Source organism: Triticum dicoccoides, chromosome 5A, assembly GCF_002162155.2.
Source record: "Triticum dicoccoides isolate Atlit2015 ecotype Zavitan chromosome 5A, WEW_v2.0, whole genome shotgun sequence".
Classification (NCBI taxonomy): Eukaryota; Viridiplantae; Streptophyta; class Magnoliopsida; order Poales; family Poaceae; genus Triticum; species Triticum dicoccoides.
In genome coordinates, this window is record NC_041388.1 from 164,448,800 (window position 1) to 164,466,937 (window position 18,138).

General features: G+C 44.9%; 2 protein-coding genes across 2 annotated transcripts; one reads left to right on the forward strand and one right to left on the reverse strand.

The window, feature by feature from the left end:
- The first annotated feature begins 863 nt into the window (after positions 1 to 863).
- Positions 864 to 4,178, forward strand: LOC119300643 (protein TRI1-like). The gene is made up of 2 exons (XM_037577545.1): positions 864 to 1,300; positions 3,865 to 4,178. The coding sequence occupies exons 1-2, from the start codon at positions 953 to 955 to the stop codon at positions 3,982 to 3,984; spliced, it is 468 nt and encodes a 155-aa protein (XP_037433442.1). The 5' UTR covers positions 864 to 952; the 3' UTR covers positions 3,985 to 4,178.
- A 7,849-nt stretch (positions 4,179 to 12,027) lies between these two features.
- LOC119300644 (probable WRKY transcription factor 4) lies at positions 12,028 to 16,947 on the reverse strand. Its single transcript, XM_037577546.1, has 4 exons — positions 16,437 to 16,947; positions 14,734 to 15,395; positions 14,515 to 14,655; positions 12,028 to 12,703 (listed from the first exon to the last, which is right to left on the reverse strand). The coding sequence occupies exons 1-4, from the start codon at positions 16,848 to 16,850 to the stop codon at positions 12,427 to 12,429; spliced, it is 1,494 nt and encodes a 497-aa protein (XP_037433443.1). The 5' UTR covers positions 16,851 to 16,947; the 3' UTR covers positions 12,028 to 12,426.
- Between the last annotated feature and the right edge of the window lie 1,191 nt (positions 16,948 to 18,138).

An 18,138-nucleotide genomic window follows, 5' to 3' on the forward strand; every position in this document is an offset into this window, starting at 1 on the left:
TCAGAACCGAGAGGTCGGACCCACCTCAATTTGCACCAAAATGACAAAGTCGTCCAAATCCATCGCCCTCCTCTTGCATCTGTCCCCTATTTTTCGTGTTCGGGTCGTCTGACAGAGCTAAATCCGGTAGATTTCGGGTAAGGGGGCTTGAACTAAGGGTATTGAGACGATGGTAACAAGGGCACGAGTTTTTACCCACATTCGAGCTCTCCCGGAAGATAAAATCGTACGTCCTGCTTGTGTTTTATTGCCTTTGAATGGATTATAAAGTACGGATGATCTACCTCGAGACCATCATATATTCTCTACGAGCCCTACTCCTTGATTTATATAGGTACCAAGGGTCAGGGATACATCTAAGTCGCCTATGTATATAAAAAGACAAATTGTATACGACTTCTAATCATCTTGAAGTATACGACAAGTCTTTGGGGAGTCTTCTTTCAGACTCCATTGGCTGCTTTCGATGTGGTCCACTGATAAACCGACATGGGGTCTTTGGTCCGACCCACCAGACCGGGCGATGACGTGTTGAGACTTCCCTAGTCGTAACACCGTCAATAGCCCTGAACCGGTCTTCAAGTCTTGGCACACCTCAGCCCATTCAAACTGTTTTTTCTCTTGGGTCGTCGTTCTTGAAACAGATTCAACAAATCATCCTTTCGGAGACAACCTATAAAACGGTGGTCTTGTGTAATTTGCTCTCCGCTGGCGCTATTGATTTATCCTACCGTTGCCTCCCACGAAGCGGATAAGGTTTTCAAACGCACGCGCTTGCGCCAATACCAGCCGTCCGACCACTCCCCCATTGCCCATCCGACGGCTGACACGCGCCCCACCCGTTCTACTAGTCCACCGAGGCCTCTCACTCGCACCTCATCACTTCGCCACCACCACAAACCCTATCCCCATTAACCCGCGCCCAAAACCCTGAGCTGCGCACCCACCGGCGATGTCGGCGACGGCCATCCGCTCCGGCGAGCTCCTCGCGTTTCCCGCCGCGCTGAGGCGTGGCCCGCCCGTGGCTTCTGCCTCGGTGGTCGCGTTCCGGTTGAGGGCGCCAGTGGCCGGGCGCGTGGCGGTCAGGGTTGTCGCGGCAGCGGCAGAGGGGGCTGGGGCGGAGGCGGAGGCGGAGGCGGAAGGGAAGCCGAAGCCGAAGAAGAAGAGGGCAGCGAGCGGGATCATGAAGCCTAAGCCGATTTCTCCGGAGCTAAGGGAGTTTGTCGGAGGCGCGGCGGAGCTGCCCCGGACAGAGGCGCTCAAGATCATCTGGGCGCACATCAAGGGAAACAACCTCCAGGTAAACCACTCCCTTCTCCTCTCTCATTCCTTGATGTTTAATTCCATTTTAGTGGTTTATTAGGTGTAAATGGTACTATAGGTATGATAGTTTTGTGCCTGCAACTTCGATGTTATTTGTTCCATCGGCGTGGATTTTGATAATTAACGGTATGTTTCATGGAGTGCTGTTTGTGTATCTAGTTTCATGGTTTGTGGATGAAGGTATTTCAATATCTCGGTTGGATTTGTAGCCTCAGTAGTTTGCTAGTTTTTTCCTGAAATGTTGTATAGGCAAAAGCAGGATGCGGAACTAATGTTGTCTATGGTCAAGTGAATAATAGGAAGGGCTTGGGTGAGGGTCTGTGTGGGACTATTGAGTATGGACCACCCATGCTGTATGTTGCGATGGGCTCAGATTTCAATCCTGTGCTGGCGGGAAATTTGGGGTATTTGCCTGTTTTGTTCGATTTAGGGATGACCATGCAAGCACTGAATTTGGGAATAAGCTCATTGTCTGGTTATGTCGTTGGCCAGCGCCCTTGTGTAAATCTGTAGGATTGACCTTAAAATGATGCAAATCTTCTGAACATAAATGCGGACTGTGGTCAGGGTTTAAACTTGACTATGGAAGTTACTCATTCCCCATCCTAATTTTTTCGATAAAGGGCAGTTTTATTATCTCATAATATAGCATCAAGCGGATACAAAGCATGATGAGCAGCACCTAGCCTATGCATAGCTAAGACGCACACAGCCAAAACTAACAGCCCCCATCGGCCCATCCTAATGACCAGAGTATTTGTAAGTTCGAAATTATTTAGGTCTCATGAAAAATGAATTTTTTTTACGAAACCCAAAAATTTAGTTTGAATTTGTCCTGTCTGTATTATGACGAATTTCAGTGAAATATTAAACCCTGGCTGTAATATGGAAAGAGGTTCAAAGGTGTACTCTGATATGTATGCGAACTACAAGGCTGGCACTTCCCTTTCGTGTTTACATAGAAACTGCTAAGGATTACTAGTGCACAGGCAATCTGGTACTCCCTCCGTTCCGAATTACTCGTCGCAGAAATGGATGTATCTAGATGTATTTTAGTTCTAGATACATTCATTTCTACGACGAGTAATTTGGAACGGAGGGAGTACATGAGAAATACCCACGGTCCACATGAGGTCTAAAATTTGAAATATGCACATGCAGAAAATCGATTTCATGCACACACCTGCAGCAAGATTATTAAAGAAACATCCCAAAATGAGGAACCTGTGCATGTAAGACCTTGGAATGTGGCACATTGCCCCACTTGGTTACATTATAGGCCTGACTACTAAGCACCTTCCACGTAGGTAGCTCAGTTGCAGATAGCATGCTTGTGACTGGGCACTCGCTTGTGCCGAAATATCTGTGAAGTTCTCATACCATTATTTTTACCCGTAATAAGGACAGAAAAATGAGTCGGTCATTACTTTGGAAACTAGTGATAACAGAAAGGATTGCAATCTTATTTTATGTCTGTTGCAAAATAAAGGGACACTACTTTATCATACAGACTGTATTGCAGTATGACATTATTTAACCCTCTTGATTAACTAATAACCTATCTACAAATAGAAAAGTAAAATAGAGTGCTAGTAGAGAATTTCCACAACATTACTGTATCCGTATTTCTTGCCAATCTTGTAAAGGTATGCCATATGCACAGATGTAGTTTACATAGAAGGCACATAATATTTTCAAGGAAACCACCTCATTAATGCAAGCTTTAACTTAAAAGGTTGAACCTCCCAGTCTCAGTGCTGTATGAATCATTATAACTGCCCACGCACACACATATTCAAACACAGGGCCCATATTTGCCTGGACCACAAGCCAAAGATGCTATTACTGTGAACGTGCTTACTGAACATCCACTGCTAGTAACTTTAAGTTCTGATGTGGCCTTCAATCTTTTATAATTTCATGGCCTGCATAAAAAAATTATCCTCAGTTGCCATTGTTCTTGTAACTATTAGTGTACTTACCTGCTGTGGATGCATTCTGGGAGAAGACCTGCATGTTAGTTATTCTTTATCATTAGCTTGTCCCTGGATTATCTGTTAGTTACTTATAAGATCTTTAGTTTAACAAACAAGTGGCCACCGTTGTGCGTTCAGTCTTCCAGGTTCTTTCTTGACCAGTTCATCCCCACTCACAGATTACCTAGTTCATAACATTACCTATTTGGATCCAAATGCTGCTTATGTATTACTACTTACCTTTGTGGATTGAAATGTGGTATATGTACTAATAGCACCGGAACCAAAATTAAATATTGTCTGCTGTGGAAGAGGTTTAACTGTATTGTCCCATAGAAGATAAGCCAGTCATTGATTTTTATTTTATTTTTATATAAGACCATTTTTGTCATGTTCATTGTTCAGTAAGAGACTAGAGTGGTACTAAAAAAAGAAATTGGCTGCCACTAAAAGGAGACATACTAAGATAATTGGTTGTCATAGTTCTAGTTAACCTTGCAAGCAATACCTTCTGTTTCCATATAGCAGTTTTTTTTCTTCTGAATCTATGTGTTTTTGCAAGCAGGATCCCGAGAACAAGAAGATAATAGTCTGCGACGAGAAACTGAAGAAGATATTTGGTGGGCGTGAGCGTGTTGGATTTCTTGAGATCTCTGGGCTCCTCAATCCTCATTTCCAGAAATAATAGGATTTATGTAGATGTTGCACTTTTTTGTATTAGCGAAGACAGTTGTATCAGCATATTTAGCTGAACCTGGTATGGAGGGTCCGTAATTCTGGTTTGAGAATGGTACGCGTGTTCCCTGAACACATCTTCATCTAGTATTTGCAGTAAATGGTCTGCTGGTTTTTGGGTTGTGATTAGTTATCTCCCGTTCATCCTTTGTGTTTAAGTCCTGTTAACCTACCATATTAGACCTGAATGGTGGATCATCACATTTTCCCATTCTCTATAGTCTATATATATATATATATATATATATATATATATATATATATATGCTGTTTGCCCTTTTTTAGACTGCAGCTGAAAGCCAAGCAATTCTGCATGATAACCAGGGTCACCAACAAGGACCTTAAGGTATGATTCATTCATTCTCTTTGGGTCGCTAATGATTGCGCTGCTGAAACTGTCGGCTAGCATTTGCTGCTCTATGATTGTATCTGAAACTGCGCTTTGGCAGGATAGTAAACCGAAGGAACATATTTCTCTGTGCGAGCTACAAATTCAGATCAAGCCCAGGAGAGAGAATTCTGTGCTTCAGGTCGACGCGAACCGCCCGTCACATTCTGAAGTTGGTTGATGCCTTTGACCGTTGCTCACCCCATTCTGGACATGTGGATGGCTGGCAACAGCAACACGGAGTGCTCGCTCGACAGACGAGCTGCTTCACATGCTCCCGGCCTTGTGCTCCTCAACAGCTTCCATGGTACTAAAATCAAATCCTGCTTACGGATGGTACCAAAGGCTCGCTGTTTGTCAAGGGTAAGTGGCCGCTCTACTTTTCCATAGGCTCGTGCACTTGGACAACTCACCTATAATTAACAGCTAACAAACCTCTCTACCATGTACTCACAACAGATTGACTCTGAAGTTGCCACTCATCGTTGATCATCTCCAGACAGTAATACGGGAAATCATCTGTCGTTGGAACGTTATTCTAGAGATTTACTTTGCTTGGGCTCAAATGATTAGCAGCTGGGTGAATGGACTAATGAATGCGCCAAAGTGATTTTATATGATCCTGCTCCTTCTTTTGTCTAAAGGAAAAAGAAGAGATATTGTGATATGAGCATAGTGCTGCCGCGCGATTAGACTATAATTAGTGTGTGTGCGCGCGGAGGCAGAGATCACATGTCGGTGAATGGTGGTCGCGTAGGAGTTAAACAAAGTTGGCGGTCGCCTTTTGGTGTGGCCCTTGAGAAAGACTGGTCACTGGTTTGATATATCCGTGTTAATTTTCCGTTTGCGCCTTTATAAACTAAAAATATTTTCTGTACTCCGGAGTATGTATTAGTAGTCCACACGGCAGTGCAGGTAGTGCGGCACGTTGGTACAGTCCCATGCAGTCTACCTAGTGCGCGAGACTGAATTGGCTTCATCGCCTTGATCAGTGGCATTTGCCAGGGGCAGGGGCACTATCAACTCACTAAACTACGACTAGCTCAGTGAATTAGTCGCAATTAGGGTCTAAAAGTACGACTTCTTTGTGATGCTAATTCTTCTTTGGCTGCCTTTTTTTCCTAATTAATGGATTAATGGAAAGCAGTGTTACTGTAGCATACACATTGACGATGATCAATCATTGCAGCATGTGCTGTTCTGGTGTTTATAATCTTCACGCCAAAATCCTGTTTAAATACGTCTTTTTTTCTACTACATACATCGTACATATGTGTAGTGATGGCTTGCATGACTGGGAATTCGTGATTTATGGGGATTTGTGATCCATAGTGAGGTAAAGGCAAATTCGCCTTGTTGCGTCATAATATATCTCACTTCACTTGTACCAGAAGGAGATGGTGATTTTGTGATGTGGTGTCCTGTTTCTGGTCTTTTTTGGCAGGTCCTACCAAAAAGGTCCAGTTCACCACAAACGCACATTCCCTTGTCCTCTTTTATGTACGTGACGCAATATTTTTTCTGCGGAAAACTTTCAATCTATTCGTTTTCAATCATGATAATACAACGAACACTAGAAATAATAAAAATTACATCCAGATTCGTAGACCATCTAGCGATGACTACAAGCACTGAAACGAGCTGAAGGCGCGCCGCTGTCATCGCCCCTCCCTCGCCGGAGCTGGGCAAACCTTATTGTAGTAGACAGTCGGGAAGTCGTCGTGCTAAGGCCCCATAAAACCAACACACCAGAACAGTAACCGCCGCAGATGAAGAGTGCAGATTAAAAGGATCCAACCTGAAGACACGCGAATGAAAACGAACGATGAACATATCCGAGCAAATCCATCAAAGAGAGATCCGCCGGAGACACACCTCCACACGCCCACTGATAACGCTAGACGCATCACCGGAACGGGGGCTAGGCGGGGAAACCTTTATTTCATCTTCAGGGAACCGCCGCCGTCTCGCCTTCCTAAACAGGACACAAACTCTAACAAAGCTCAAAAAAAATCTAAAAACAGAGCCCTCCCACCGGCAAGGGGCAAGATCCACTCCGCCTCCATGGCCCTAAGACCACCGGAGACGGGACGGACCGCAGCCGGCGCCGGCGGGAGGAAGACTACCCTAGCTTTTTGGAGGCGGCGGCTGGCTGGGTCAAGAGGCGGCTACGTGACGCAATATTTAACAACATCAGCAATTGAATCTGTTGCCAAGTATAGCAGCTGCGCGAGAGGAAAATACACAGAAGCACCTGTGCTCTATTCCCCTGTACGGAAATTAAATTCAAAAAATACCAGAAAATTCAAATAAATCTGAAATCTTGGGATCTCAAACTTGGGTGCTCAAACTACTCCTGTATGAAGTTTTGTAAAAAAAATACCAGAAAATGTATCTGTAGGGAAGAAAAATACAGTCCAAACTAAAATCCATCAAAACAAATGGTTTTCTATACATAGGGAGCTTTTTGTCTTCTTTGCCATGGATATGTTTTCTGATATTTTTTCATGAAATTTCACATGAAAATAGATTGGGCATCCAGGTTTCACATCCGGAAACCTTGGTTTTTATTTAATTTTCCGGTACTTTTTGAACTAAACGTTCATATAGGGATGTGAAGCACCCGATGCTGCGCAAGAGTATCTGGATCCTAGCGCTAGTTAGAAAATCCAACATAACTGTACGAAGAGCTCAATGTTATGCACATCACCTTGCAATATGAGGCTTTGGCTTTTCTATTTATTTTACGAAATGTAAAATACTACCAGCAATCCACTTTTCCGCTCCAACATTTTCTTGCATTTTTTAGGCACTCCGTGGCACTGTATCGATCGAAGTGGAATCATCGTTTACTGAAAACTCACACTTACTACTTCCTCCGTTTTAGAATATAAGAATGTTTTTTACACTAGTATAATGTTAAAAACATTATTATATTTTGGGACGAAGGGAGTAATTTTATATGTCAATTGAATCCAACATCCAGGGCTTCATCTTCAACCTTGAAATAGTTTCACATTGTTTCTCTTCTTTCCCACTATGTTCGATCTTTCTCTTCCCTAACCGTCCCCATGGATCACCGGCTGGACCGCCCTCTCCTCAACCGTCGCCCACCGTTGTGCTGCCGCCGCCCCCGGCCATCCCTCTAGCCCCGGCGATGGCTAGTTTTTGTCCGGCGAACCTGCACCACCCGCCTACACCCCTATGATAGATAATGGGGTTGCCTGCCACCCTAAGATAGACCTAGAGTGCCTCTCCGGCGAGCTTTTTCCTTCCCTCCGGTGAGCTCGTTCCTTCCCTTCAGCCGTTCTTTCCTTCACACGAAATTCGACTGACCCAAGTTTCTAAATTCAAGCGACTTACATATAGCTATTGCGTGAGAAAACGACTTAGACATAAGGGACTCCAACTAGCAGAATCATTATTATTTGTAAAATATAAATAAATGAATTCCTGAATAGAAGCACAGATCGCAGGAGTTGTTGGAGCAGCAGGTGGGCGATATCACATCCTACCCAACATGCAGCAGGAGAGAAACGATACATGATGCATGCCACATTCTCTCTGCTCCACATTCAAACGCTCAAACCACACCCCTCAACTCCAAACCCCTCCACTCCACGGACACCCGCAGAGGAGCACCATCTTCAACAAAAAAGAAGTTGAAAGCAATCCAAGACCATCGGCGAGGAGCCAGCGCGGCAATGGGGAGCGCCACCAAGATCATGAGGGCGGCGCTCCACGCCTTCTTCTCGCACTACCACCCGGCGGCCTCCGCGGCGGCGCTGCTCGCGCTCCCCTTCTCCGCCGCCACGCTCCTCTCCCGCTCGCCCGCGGCGTCCCTCCTCCCGCCGCTCTCCCTCCGCCTCCGCCGCGTCCTCGTCGCCGCGGGCTTCCCGCCGGCGTCCCAGCTCCTCTTCCTCCTCAATCACAAGCTGTCGCAGTCCGTCTTCTCCTTCCTTGCCACCCTGCCCTTCTCCCTCTCCTTCCTGCTCCTCGCCAAGGCCTGCGCCGTGCGCGCCATGCAGCCGCCGCCGCCGCCGCCGCCGCGGAAGCAGCGCCGCCACGAGCTGTCGGCGCTTCCCGCGTCGTGCGGCCGCTACCCGGCGATGGCGCGGACGCAGCTCGCCAACTTCGCGGCGCTCCTGCTCGCCAACGCGGCCGTGTTCGCCGCGCTGCTCGCGGCCTTCAATGCCGCGGAGGCGCTGCGGCTGGGCTCCGACGGCAGGGCCGTGCTGGCGCTCTCGGCCGTGGGCGTCATCGTCTACTCCGTCGCGCTCGCCAACGCCGCCGCCGTCTGCAACCTCGCCACCGTCGTCGCGGCCGCCGAGGGCCGGGGCGGCTGCCACGCGGTCCTCAAGGCGCTGCTGCTCGTCCGGGGCGACGCCGCCACCGCCGTCGCCGTGGCGCTGCCGGCCAGCCTCGCCACCACAGCCGTGGAGGGGCTGTTCCAGCTCAGAGTCATGAAGCTGTACATGATCGACGGCAGGATAAGCTCGGCCATGGTTTGCGAAGGGCTCCTCATCGCCTACATTCACTCCATGATCTGTGTTCTTGACACCGTCATCACCTTCATGGTCTACCAGACCTGCAAGGCCACCCATTATTCTCGTGATCTGCTCGAGTTGGAAGAGAAAGGGGATTTCTTTGCCTGATGAATATCTTAAGAGTCTTACTTAATCACTAGAGAGCCTGGAGCACAAACCTCCCATGATGATGGTGATGCTCATTGCTATTTTTTTAAAATCTAGTTTTTTTTTATCGTTTTGTTAATGCTGGTTCTGGGGACATAGGTGCTGTTAGTATAATTAGGAGGTGCATCAGGTCCATCAGATGGCTAAGGAGGTCAATCTGTAAATAATTGGAAAAAACTGGGGTTACCATAAAGATTTGTTATCCATCAGAGTTTGGTTAAACTAAGCATGCCATTTGGTCGCTCATATTATCAAGGCAGTTTAGTTGTTCTGCTGCTTTTCACATACCTGAAGCAAACAGTATCTCAGCCGGTTGGTCAAGAAAGAATGTTTCTTTTGTCTAGATGAAACACTCTGCAATCTGGCAGCTTTCCAGCATGAATTATCAAAGTACAAACATGTGAAGTTCAAAAAAAAAAAGTACAAACATGTGCCAAATTTATGCCATGTCTTGACATTTTTAGAAACACAGATTTGATTTTTTTTTTCAAAAAAAAAACCCCACTCCAGCGCCTGCAGATAGCTGTATTGTCTGAGGGATAAGATCCACATCCTGACACTGCCACCCAAAGTCGCCAACAGTTTTTGGGTCACTTTGTAGGAAGATCCTGACCCTACCATTTCAAGTACTTCCTGCCTTGATTCCAAAGCAAAGCAACAGGCCAAGCATGCATACTCATCTCTACTTGTACACTACACATCCACATCAACTTGGCTGGCCTGGCCTGGTGGTTAGTGAGTTGTAAAAAAAACTCAATGATATGTACTAGCAGCTTTTTGGTAACTTTTTTTCCTAGGCCCCAATCCAATCCATGCTCTCAGATCTGGGAAATATGGTAACTGCCACTTGCCATATGCAGATTCCCAGTGCCACAATGCTACAAAAACATCTTCCAATAGAAGGACCTTGGACTTTATGTGCCATTGGAGCACCGGGGTTGGGCCTGGGGACTAGGCTACATTAACAAACGGTGACACTAAAAGTTAGTACTCCGTTTGTTAATGATAAAGTAGCTGAACTTTTGGAATGACCAAACGAGAGGTGACTGCAAAGGCCTTGCTCTGTGACTTTGTTCACCTCACATTTAATTATGTTGGTACTTAATTTGATGCTGAAGCACAATCTGGGAAATACGATCACACGTTTGTTAAGCCGTCCATTTATGATCAGTGTGAAAATGGTTTCCACACAAATGAACATAATTTTGTCTATCAACAGACAGAACAAATTACAAATATGGCTGAATCTTTTGTTTACTAGCACTAGCAATTCTCGTGCATGATCTTGGCCTTTTCAAATATGAACTTGCCTTCCTTGTACTTGCAGGATTCTTTCATAGGCTCTCTCGTATTTCCATCCAAGCACCTCGAGGCAATCACGGCAATGGATCATTGTACTTCAAGTAGACCATTGTACTCCTATATATATGCCCACGAGGCTCAAGCAATAATTCAACAATTCCATCAAATCCCTCTCTCCCTTTTAACACATTCTTTATTGAATAACTTACGGTGATGAATCGGTATGCCCAAATAACTGAATGGCAAAGAACCTAATTCACACCCGAACAGTTGTCTATAAATGTCTTGCTCTTCTTTGGCCTTTTCAAATATGAACTTGCCTTCCTTGTACTTGTAGGATTCTTTCGTAGGCTCTCTCGTATTTCCATCCAAGCACCTCGAGGCAATCACGGCAATGGATATCGACCACCGTGTGAAGCCCAGTCATGAGCTGCCTGCCCTCCTTGGCCCCCGCAGCGATGTTCATGGCGCGAGAGAAGAGAAATGCGCGGCCATTCCTCCCCTACAACAGCCAAAAGAGCAAAGGAGAGATAGTATTACTATTAGGATTAGTATTACAGCAGTACTCCCTCCGTTTCATATTAGTTGTATCTCTGAGGGAGTAGTATTAAGAGTCCACAGTTCGGTTGCAATTTTAGCACGGCTTCCCCAACCAGTCCAACATTTCTAAGATGCTATTGTCCAATCTTGATACCTAACTATTGTCCAATCTTGATCCCTAACGCAGGGCAAAGTCAAACAGTGAGGAGGAGAAGCAAAATTATCCTTGTTCTTCACCTCTACCGGGCCGGGCAAATTCATATCCCGGTATGAATTATCAAAATTATCCTTGTTCCCTGAATCATGATCTCCCGGCAGGACTTGACATTGCCCCGGATTCTAACCACCTAGATTGCCCTTCAAGTGAGTTCCAGATGTGACAGGGTAGCAGTACACATACCAGCTAGAAATGGACATGATATACTTTTAGTAAGTAGGACTACACTCTGATTTCCAACAGAAATTTGGAAAAAAGGTCCTAGCTTGGAACTTGAAGATTCTATCACGCACGAGTCCTACTACTTTAGGGCTTAGGTGATGCATCATCTTTTTTTTTCTTTCCATTTTTGAGATGGAGGCAAAAGCTTATATGTTTTACTTTGGAGTCGGATGTCTGTTGTTCGTGTATAGCCGGAGAGAGGAAGCGTTTAGGCAAAGTAAACTTTAGCGTGAAGCATGGTTGAGAAAGCCAAATGAATAAAATAAGCAAATTAGACACCACTGCCTACGGTAGGGTAAAATGTTTCTTCCCAACGGTTCAAGATCAACCAAACCAAACCAAATAGTACTACGTACGTGAGATTCTGAGTAGATGCAGCAGCGCCAGAGTAGGACTTTCTGGCTGATTTTGACAGCGATGTGCCTCACAGTTCCAGTGCCAAACAGCGATATGCTTTGAAATACCCCACATAGCATTTTCCTTTTGATCAGGCCACGAAAAAGAGAAAAAGTGCCCAAGTTGAGAATGAAAAGGCGGGAGGGAGCACCTCATATGATTGCGGGGCAAGAGAATTTCTGCAGCAGATTCAGAGCCTGTCTACAGGTAGCACCTTCAGCTAGAAAGTGAGCCTGAAATAACTTTTTATTTTATTACAACAAACATATATAGAATACAAGAAAGCATATCTGTACATTCACTTCTCCTTTTTAATCTTATTACAAATACAAACAAGAACATGTTGGGGAATATATAAAGTTACAAAGCGAGCATGTATACAACTGACCCATCTACAAATCATAAACAAGTATTAACTAGCTGGTATGTCTTATACTGCATTTGCGTCAATTTTGGCAATTCCGTTTTTTGCTGTGTCCTATGAGAAATTGAAATTCCGTGTGTCTGGGAAAAACTGCAAATGATGCTACCGTTGTAGTATTTGACAGCATTAATGTTTGGAGCGATATGAATTCATGCAATCCTTTGACAGAATGAAGTCGCCGCGACAAACCAGTAGCGAGGTTCCAGAGTCTATTCTTCCCTTTTAAACTGCAAGACCCCGATCTGCCCCTGGTTAACATTGCCGAGGTCTGTTCTTGTATGCGAAGCTTGATTGCTAGACATGCTATTCGACCCTTTCTGTTGTGACCGGTTGGAATTTCCTCCATTCTGGTTGCTGCCTCTACCGACCGGTGGTTCATGGTTATGTTTTCCTTCATAAGTTGTGATGACAGCCTTTGGGTCTGATGAGGCCCTCTCAATGTGCTTCCTAACATTGCACCCAGCAAACGTGCACTTGTAGTAACTCCTATAATTAGAGAGAGTGTGAGATCATGTAGGTTCAACATGAAACAGGTAAATCACTAACCACATGCATTGCATGTAAACTGAGTATGGAGCTAGCCTATGACCAAATGGTCCGATTAAGTCAACAGGAAGCGCATAAACAGGAAAGTATTTTCTACAGGAATGATTATGCTTCAGACACAATTGTACATTTGGATGCAGTGATGTTGTTTCGCCTTTCGGGAAAATGTCATTTCACAAAAATAGAGTAAGTCATGAGGATGTTCCTTTCACTTTTGAGTGCCTTCTGTTATCCACTACATCAATGAACAGTGACTTCTACTGTATTTGCTTTCTCTCTTCACTTTTGTTATCTACCTTTTGCGCAGCTACAGTTGTTCTTTTTTGGGGGGTATACAAACATTTATAGCACATATTTCACGAGCTGTATTTCTGATCATCTCAAAGTAAGGAATGATGATGTTGAGTAAAGCTCAGGTCTTTCCATGATATCATTCTATTGGAGATATCACAGAAATGCCAAATAATTCATCGAAGCAATTAGGATTATTTTGCAATTTAAGTAACAAACTGACACTGTTATTTTACAATAGCATGGGTAAGACAAATAAGAAAACCTATGATCAAGTATTTAAATGAAATCTAATTGTGGCAGAGGTTATGCCCTGAGTACAATACGAATGCTGGAAAACAATGGCAGTGCTTCTACTCAGGAGAGCCGTGAGTAAGATGAAACCTATGAGCTCAACAGGATAATACCAACCATATCAAATTTGGTAAAAGCCTGACACTGGCCCAGGTTTTGACCAAGCAAGTTCTTTACACTCCCAAATACTGAAGTTGACGGGATAAAACTCCGGTCTATATTTTATTTTGGTTCAGCTGACTCCTCAAAAGCTTCAATACCATTTACTTAACCCCCTAGCTTGGTTTTAGACCTATGGTGTTACTGACATGGACAAATGGAACATAGTGTGCCTACACAGCAGCCATGTAGCCGATTTTTACCACGTAGCATCACATGTAGACAATGACATCATCAACTGCAGCAGTGTAGCGTCAATTTGAACTCATGTCCTACAACTCTGGCAGACTGCGACCACCCCCTTCCTTCTATTCTGAAGATGCTCCAGCGGATGTAAGACCCCGCACCACCGTCAAACTGGTCGCTGCACCACAAGAGGGACGTGGGAGGAGAGAAGAGAACAGATGGTGCCACACGGACTTCGAAATGGTGATGTGAACATTGCACATGACCTGTTTCTCTTATGTACACATTACACTCCTTTTTATCCTTTTCTCTTATGTACACATTGCTGATGTAGCATTGCATAACCTGTTTTTTACTTTAACATTTCTGGCTATACTCATTTTAGGTATCGACAGCATCAGAAGTCTATTCTAGTGATGTGCCTTCAGGTAATAACTAGTAAAAATGATTAAGGAATCATGCTACATTAAATGAGGTGTGAATTCTTGCTTTAGTGAAGTGAACTTGTGTTGCATACCTTCCAACTTGTTTGGGTAAATAAAGCATGCAACGTCGGACAAAAATAAATAACCTAAAATTTCTAAAGGCATGCATCGGATCATATATAATACTCCCTCCGTTCCATAATACTTGTCGTGGTTTTAGTTCAAATTTGACTAATATAGGCGATGAATACCTCAAATAGCAGAACACGTGAAGTTGAATTAGTAGTGTGCATGGCCCATGGGTTGTGATTTTTCTTTTTGACTAAAGTGGGTCATGATTTATGGGCTATATATTATTTCAGTAAACAACTAACAGTCAAGAGTGTAAGGAAAAACCTTGGATGAGGATTTCCTTTGACCACCTTCTGCCCATACTTGCGCCATCTATAACCATCATCCAAAAGGTCAACCTCACTGGTTGTTTGTACAATGATCTTAGACTCTGTCAGGGCCTTCTGTGAAGAAATTTGTATATTCCTACACAATAGAGGAATTAATTTTAATAACGCAACTATCTAATCAAAGAGTGGAGTGGTAATTGTCAGCTAAAGGCACCTTCTTTTGCAGTCATTCTCTCTATCATCAACTTCATTTGGCCGAGATTCACCATCATCCTTATCATCTCCATCACTTAGACCAGATAATTGCTCAGACATTCCATATACAGCTTCCTGATCTCTCCTAACACCTGACAAACCAGATGCTGTGTCATTGGATTGTTCATTTTGCTCGGCTGCTGAAGAGCTGCCATCTTTTGCCCGTTTATTTGGTGGACGTTGGTGATTGTGTTTTCCCTTATATATTATTTCAGATATTTGGCCATCTTCTGCGTGCTCTACTTTTTTCTTCACAGGACAACTGGGATGAGTACATTTGTAGTAGCTCCTTGGGCAATCACTGCCCTTCACCACCTTCTGACCATACTTCCGCCAATTATAGCCATCATCAGCAGGTTTATCAACTGGGGCAGGAACTTGGTACCTGTGAGAAGCCTCAGCAGATTGGAAGGCTGCATGCTCATTGTTCGATATGGTTGTCGCCATCTCTGACATCTCAGCCACATTGGCTGCAGAGCTCATATTCTGTAGAGCTCCAGATGACGTTGCAGCTGCTGAAAACGATGGCTGTTCAGTGTGATCAAACATTCTGAGTGGAGAATGGCTTGCTTGGGCTGTGACTTGGGCAAGAGCCTGTTGATGCGACATGCCGAAACCCCCCTGTAAAATTAAGTAAAATATCGATTTTTTTTATTGACAACTAAAACTGATACTCCAGACATGAGGAAAGTGCAGAATGAAATGATATAAGAGTTGACTGTTCTTCACGATGAAATGGTGAATTATATATCATGCTGACAGTGAATGTGCTAAACTGAGAACTTGTACAAAAAAAGCTAAAATTTGAAGTACACAACGTCCAAATGGAACAACTACACTCAACCCGCGTCAGCCATTGTGAACAACGAACACTAAATATATGGAGTACCCGTGCTACGACAATGGCTCTACTCTCCAAGAAAAATGGGCGATTAATATAATCACTGGAAGGATCCTATCAGTTATCAACAGGTTAGGACCATCAAAAGCTAGAAGCTAACGATGACGTCTCACCGGGACTTTGTCTTGTCCCATCGGTATCAAGTATCAACCTATCATGCCAACTTGTAATTGCATCATACTGGGGATAGGCTAGTAGTACAATTATTGATACTGGCACAGAAATGTGACGAATCATTATCTCTCATTTGCAGGTTAAGGTTCTTCACTGCACCAGAGTGCCGCAAATATAAGGTAAAGCACCTTTATGCATTATCTATATGGGGCAGATAAGTAAACTGCATGTTGCCACCTCACCAAAAGTAGTAGAGCAAATGTAAAATTGTCACATCTAGAAGCTCCAGATTCCCTAATACATACTACTACCTCCTTCCCACAATATAAGATCATTTTTCAAGCTAAAATGATCTTATATTGTAGGAAGGAGGTAGTAGTATCTTAAAACACCATGGAAGATCAGTACAGAATTCTCAGATTTGCACTCACGTCATGACAGAAGAAATGAATGGGAAGCTTAACGAACTGACGACGCCGATCAAGGTCGAATTAACAGCTCTACAAGGCAATGAACGGGAAACATGCTTTACGACTTAGTACAATCTAAGAACCTGCTGTAGTGAAGGCCATTAGCCTCGGAGAGGGAGGAACCAAGAGCTAAAAATCCAATATCGGCAGCAAAAGTGTATGAACTGGAGTATGTACCATGGCCGGCGAGAAGATTAGGCCGGGGGAGTCGAAAAAGCCGGAGGGGCTGAGGCCGGGAGGCACGGTGAAAACAGCTGCCCCGGCCGGCGGTGCCACAGACAGCGCCGGCCCTGCCCTGGCGACCCCGCCTCTCCCTCTCTCCTGCTGCTGCTGCTGATGCTGATGCGGAGGCGGTTGCGAGAGGGAGCCGATGAGGAGCTGGGTGAAGCTGGTGGCCCCCGCGCCAGACGAGGCGCCGCTGCCGCCGCCGCCGGCGGCGGCGTCGGCGTCGGCGTCGGAGGGGAAGAGCGCGGAGGCGAGGGTGAGCGGGCCGGGGCTGGCGTCGCCGGTGCCGGAGAAGAGCGACTCCCCGGTGGAGCGCGGGGGCAGGGACAGACGCGGGCGCGGCGGCGGGGGCGGGCGCGCGGACATGGTCGCGGGAGGCTCGGGAGAGAGAGAGAGAGAGAGAGAAAGAGAAACGGAAGGGATTGGTTTGATCCCCGTCTTGGTTCCTGGCGTTGACTTCGGTTGGAGGTTCTGGTTTTGGGCTACCCTTGACCTTTTGTTCCTGAAGCTGAAGGAAGGAAGGAAGAAGAGACGGAGGGAAATTGGATTTTTTGTTCTTTGTTTCGCGTCTTTCACAAAATAATTTGTGGGAGCTCAAGCTATCAGGTCAAAAAAAATGTCTAAGCTTTGCTTTCTCATTCTTCGGTGATTTTTGTTTTTGACATGTATTCCATCCGTCTTATAATATAAGAGTGTTTTTGACACTATACACTAGTATAGAAAACTTATATTATGATACAGAGGAAGTAACTTTTCAGTTTCTGCACAAAAGCAACGTTTTTTTTAACCAGGCATAACCCCTTTCCATTACTGCGACATAACGAAAATACATAGGTCCATAGAATGAGACGGGAGAGGGGAGAACGAGTTCAAGCATCGTTGGGAAACTCACTGTGAGCACTCGCAATCGAGATTATCCACTTCGGGGCGAAAACCTGACGACACTATTAAATTTTATACCATAACAGTTTACGACCAAGCCCATCAACAAAGGCTAACCAGCCACTACTCACATATGAGCATCAAAAGATAAAGTTTCCACAAAGGGAACAAAGAGCAACGCTAGTAATGCGGAAGAGGAAGACATCGCCATCTCTTTCAGCGTACCTTCTCGCTTTGGCTTGCAGCACAAATACGTATCAGTCTCAACGCGTTGTTCTTCGGCATGTCCACCCCGGCTCATAGATCCACCGTGTTCTCCTGCCTCAACAAACCTGCCCAATAGCATAGAAGAGCACAAGCAGAAAAGATGCACTCAAAAGGAGATTTGAGAGGCTTAAATTCAAACGTAGCTCTATTACGACAAGATCAAATTGCCCAACATAGCACGGCAATACCAACAGTATAGAAAGTCTCCCTTTTTGGAAAGAAAGTGTAACACCAAGAGTAAGCTTGCCACATATTGTCTGGACACTTATCAGTGCCAAACATACATGCGGTCGTTCTCCAGGTTACCCTAGCAACAGAGCAAGTAAAGAAAAGATGTTGGGCAGTCTCTCAATCCCCACAGAATGAACATTTAGCGTCCCCCTTCCACCCCTTATGTTTCATCACATCTCTAGTTAGAATTGAATCCCGAGACAGCTGCTGCATAAAGATCTTAATCTTCAGGGGAATGCCAGTTTTCCATATCCATCTATAGTCACAACTTGTG

Bases quoted from the DNA above. Each gene is read 5' to 3' on its own strand.
- LOC119300643 (XM_037577545.1), top strand. From the start codon at position 953: ATGTCGGCGACGGCCATCCGCTCCGGCGAGCTCCTCGCGTTTCCCGCC. The intron at 1,301-3,864 runs GTAAACCACTCC...TTTTGCAAGCAG, and splicing joins TCAAGGGAAACAACCTCCAG to GATCCCGAGAACAAGAAGAT.
- LOC119300644 (XM_037577546.1), bottom strand. From the start codon at position 16,850: ATGTCCGCGCGCCCGCCCCCGCCGCCGCGCCCGCGTCTGTCCCTGCCC. The intron at 15,396-16,436 runs GTACATACTCCA...TTAATTTTACAG, and splicing joins TAATCTTCTCGCCGGCCATG to GGGGGTTTCGGCATGTCGCA. The intron at 12,704-14,514 runs GTTTTTCCTTAC...CTCTAATTATAG, and splicing joins AAAGGAAATCCTCATCCAAG to GAGTTACTACAAGTGCACGT.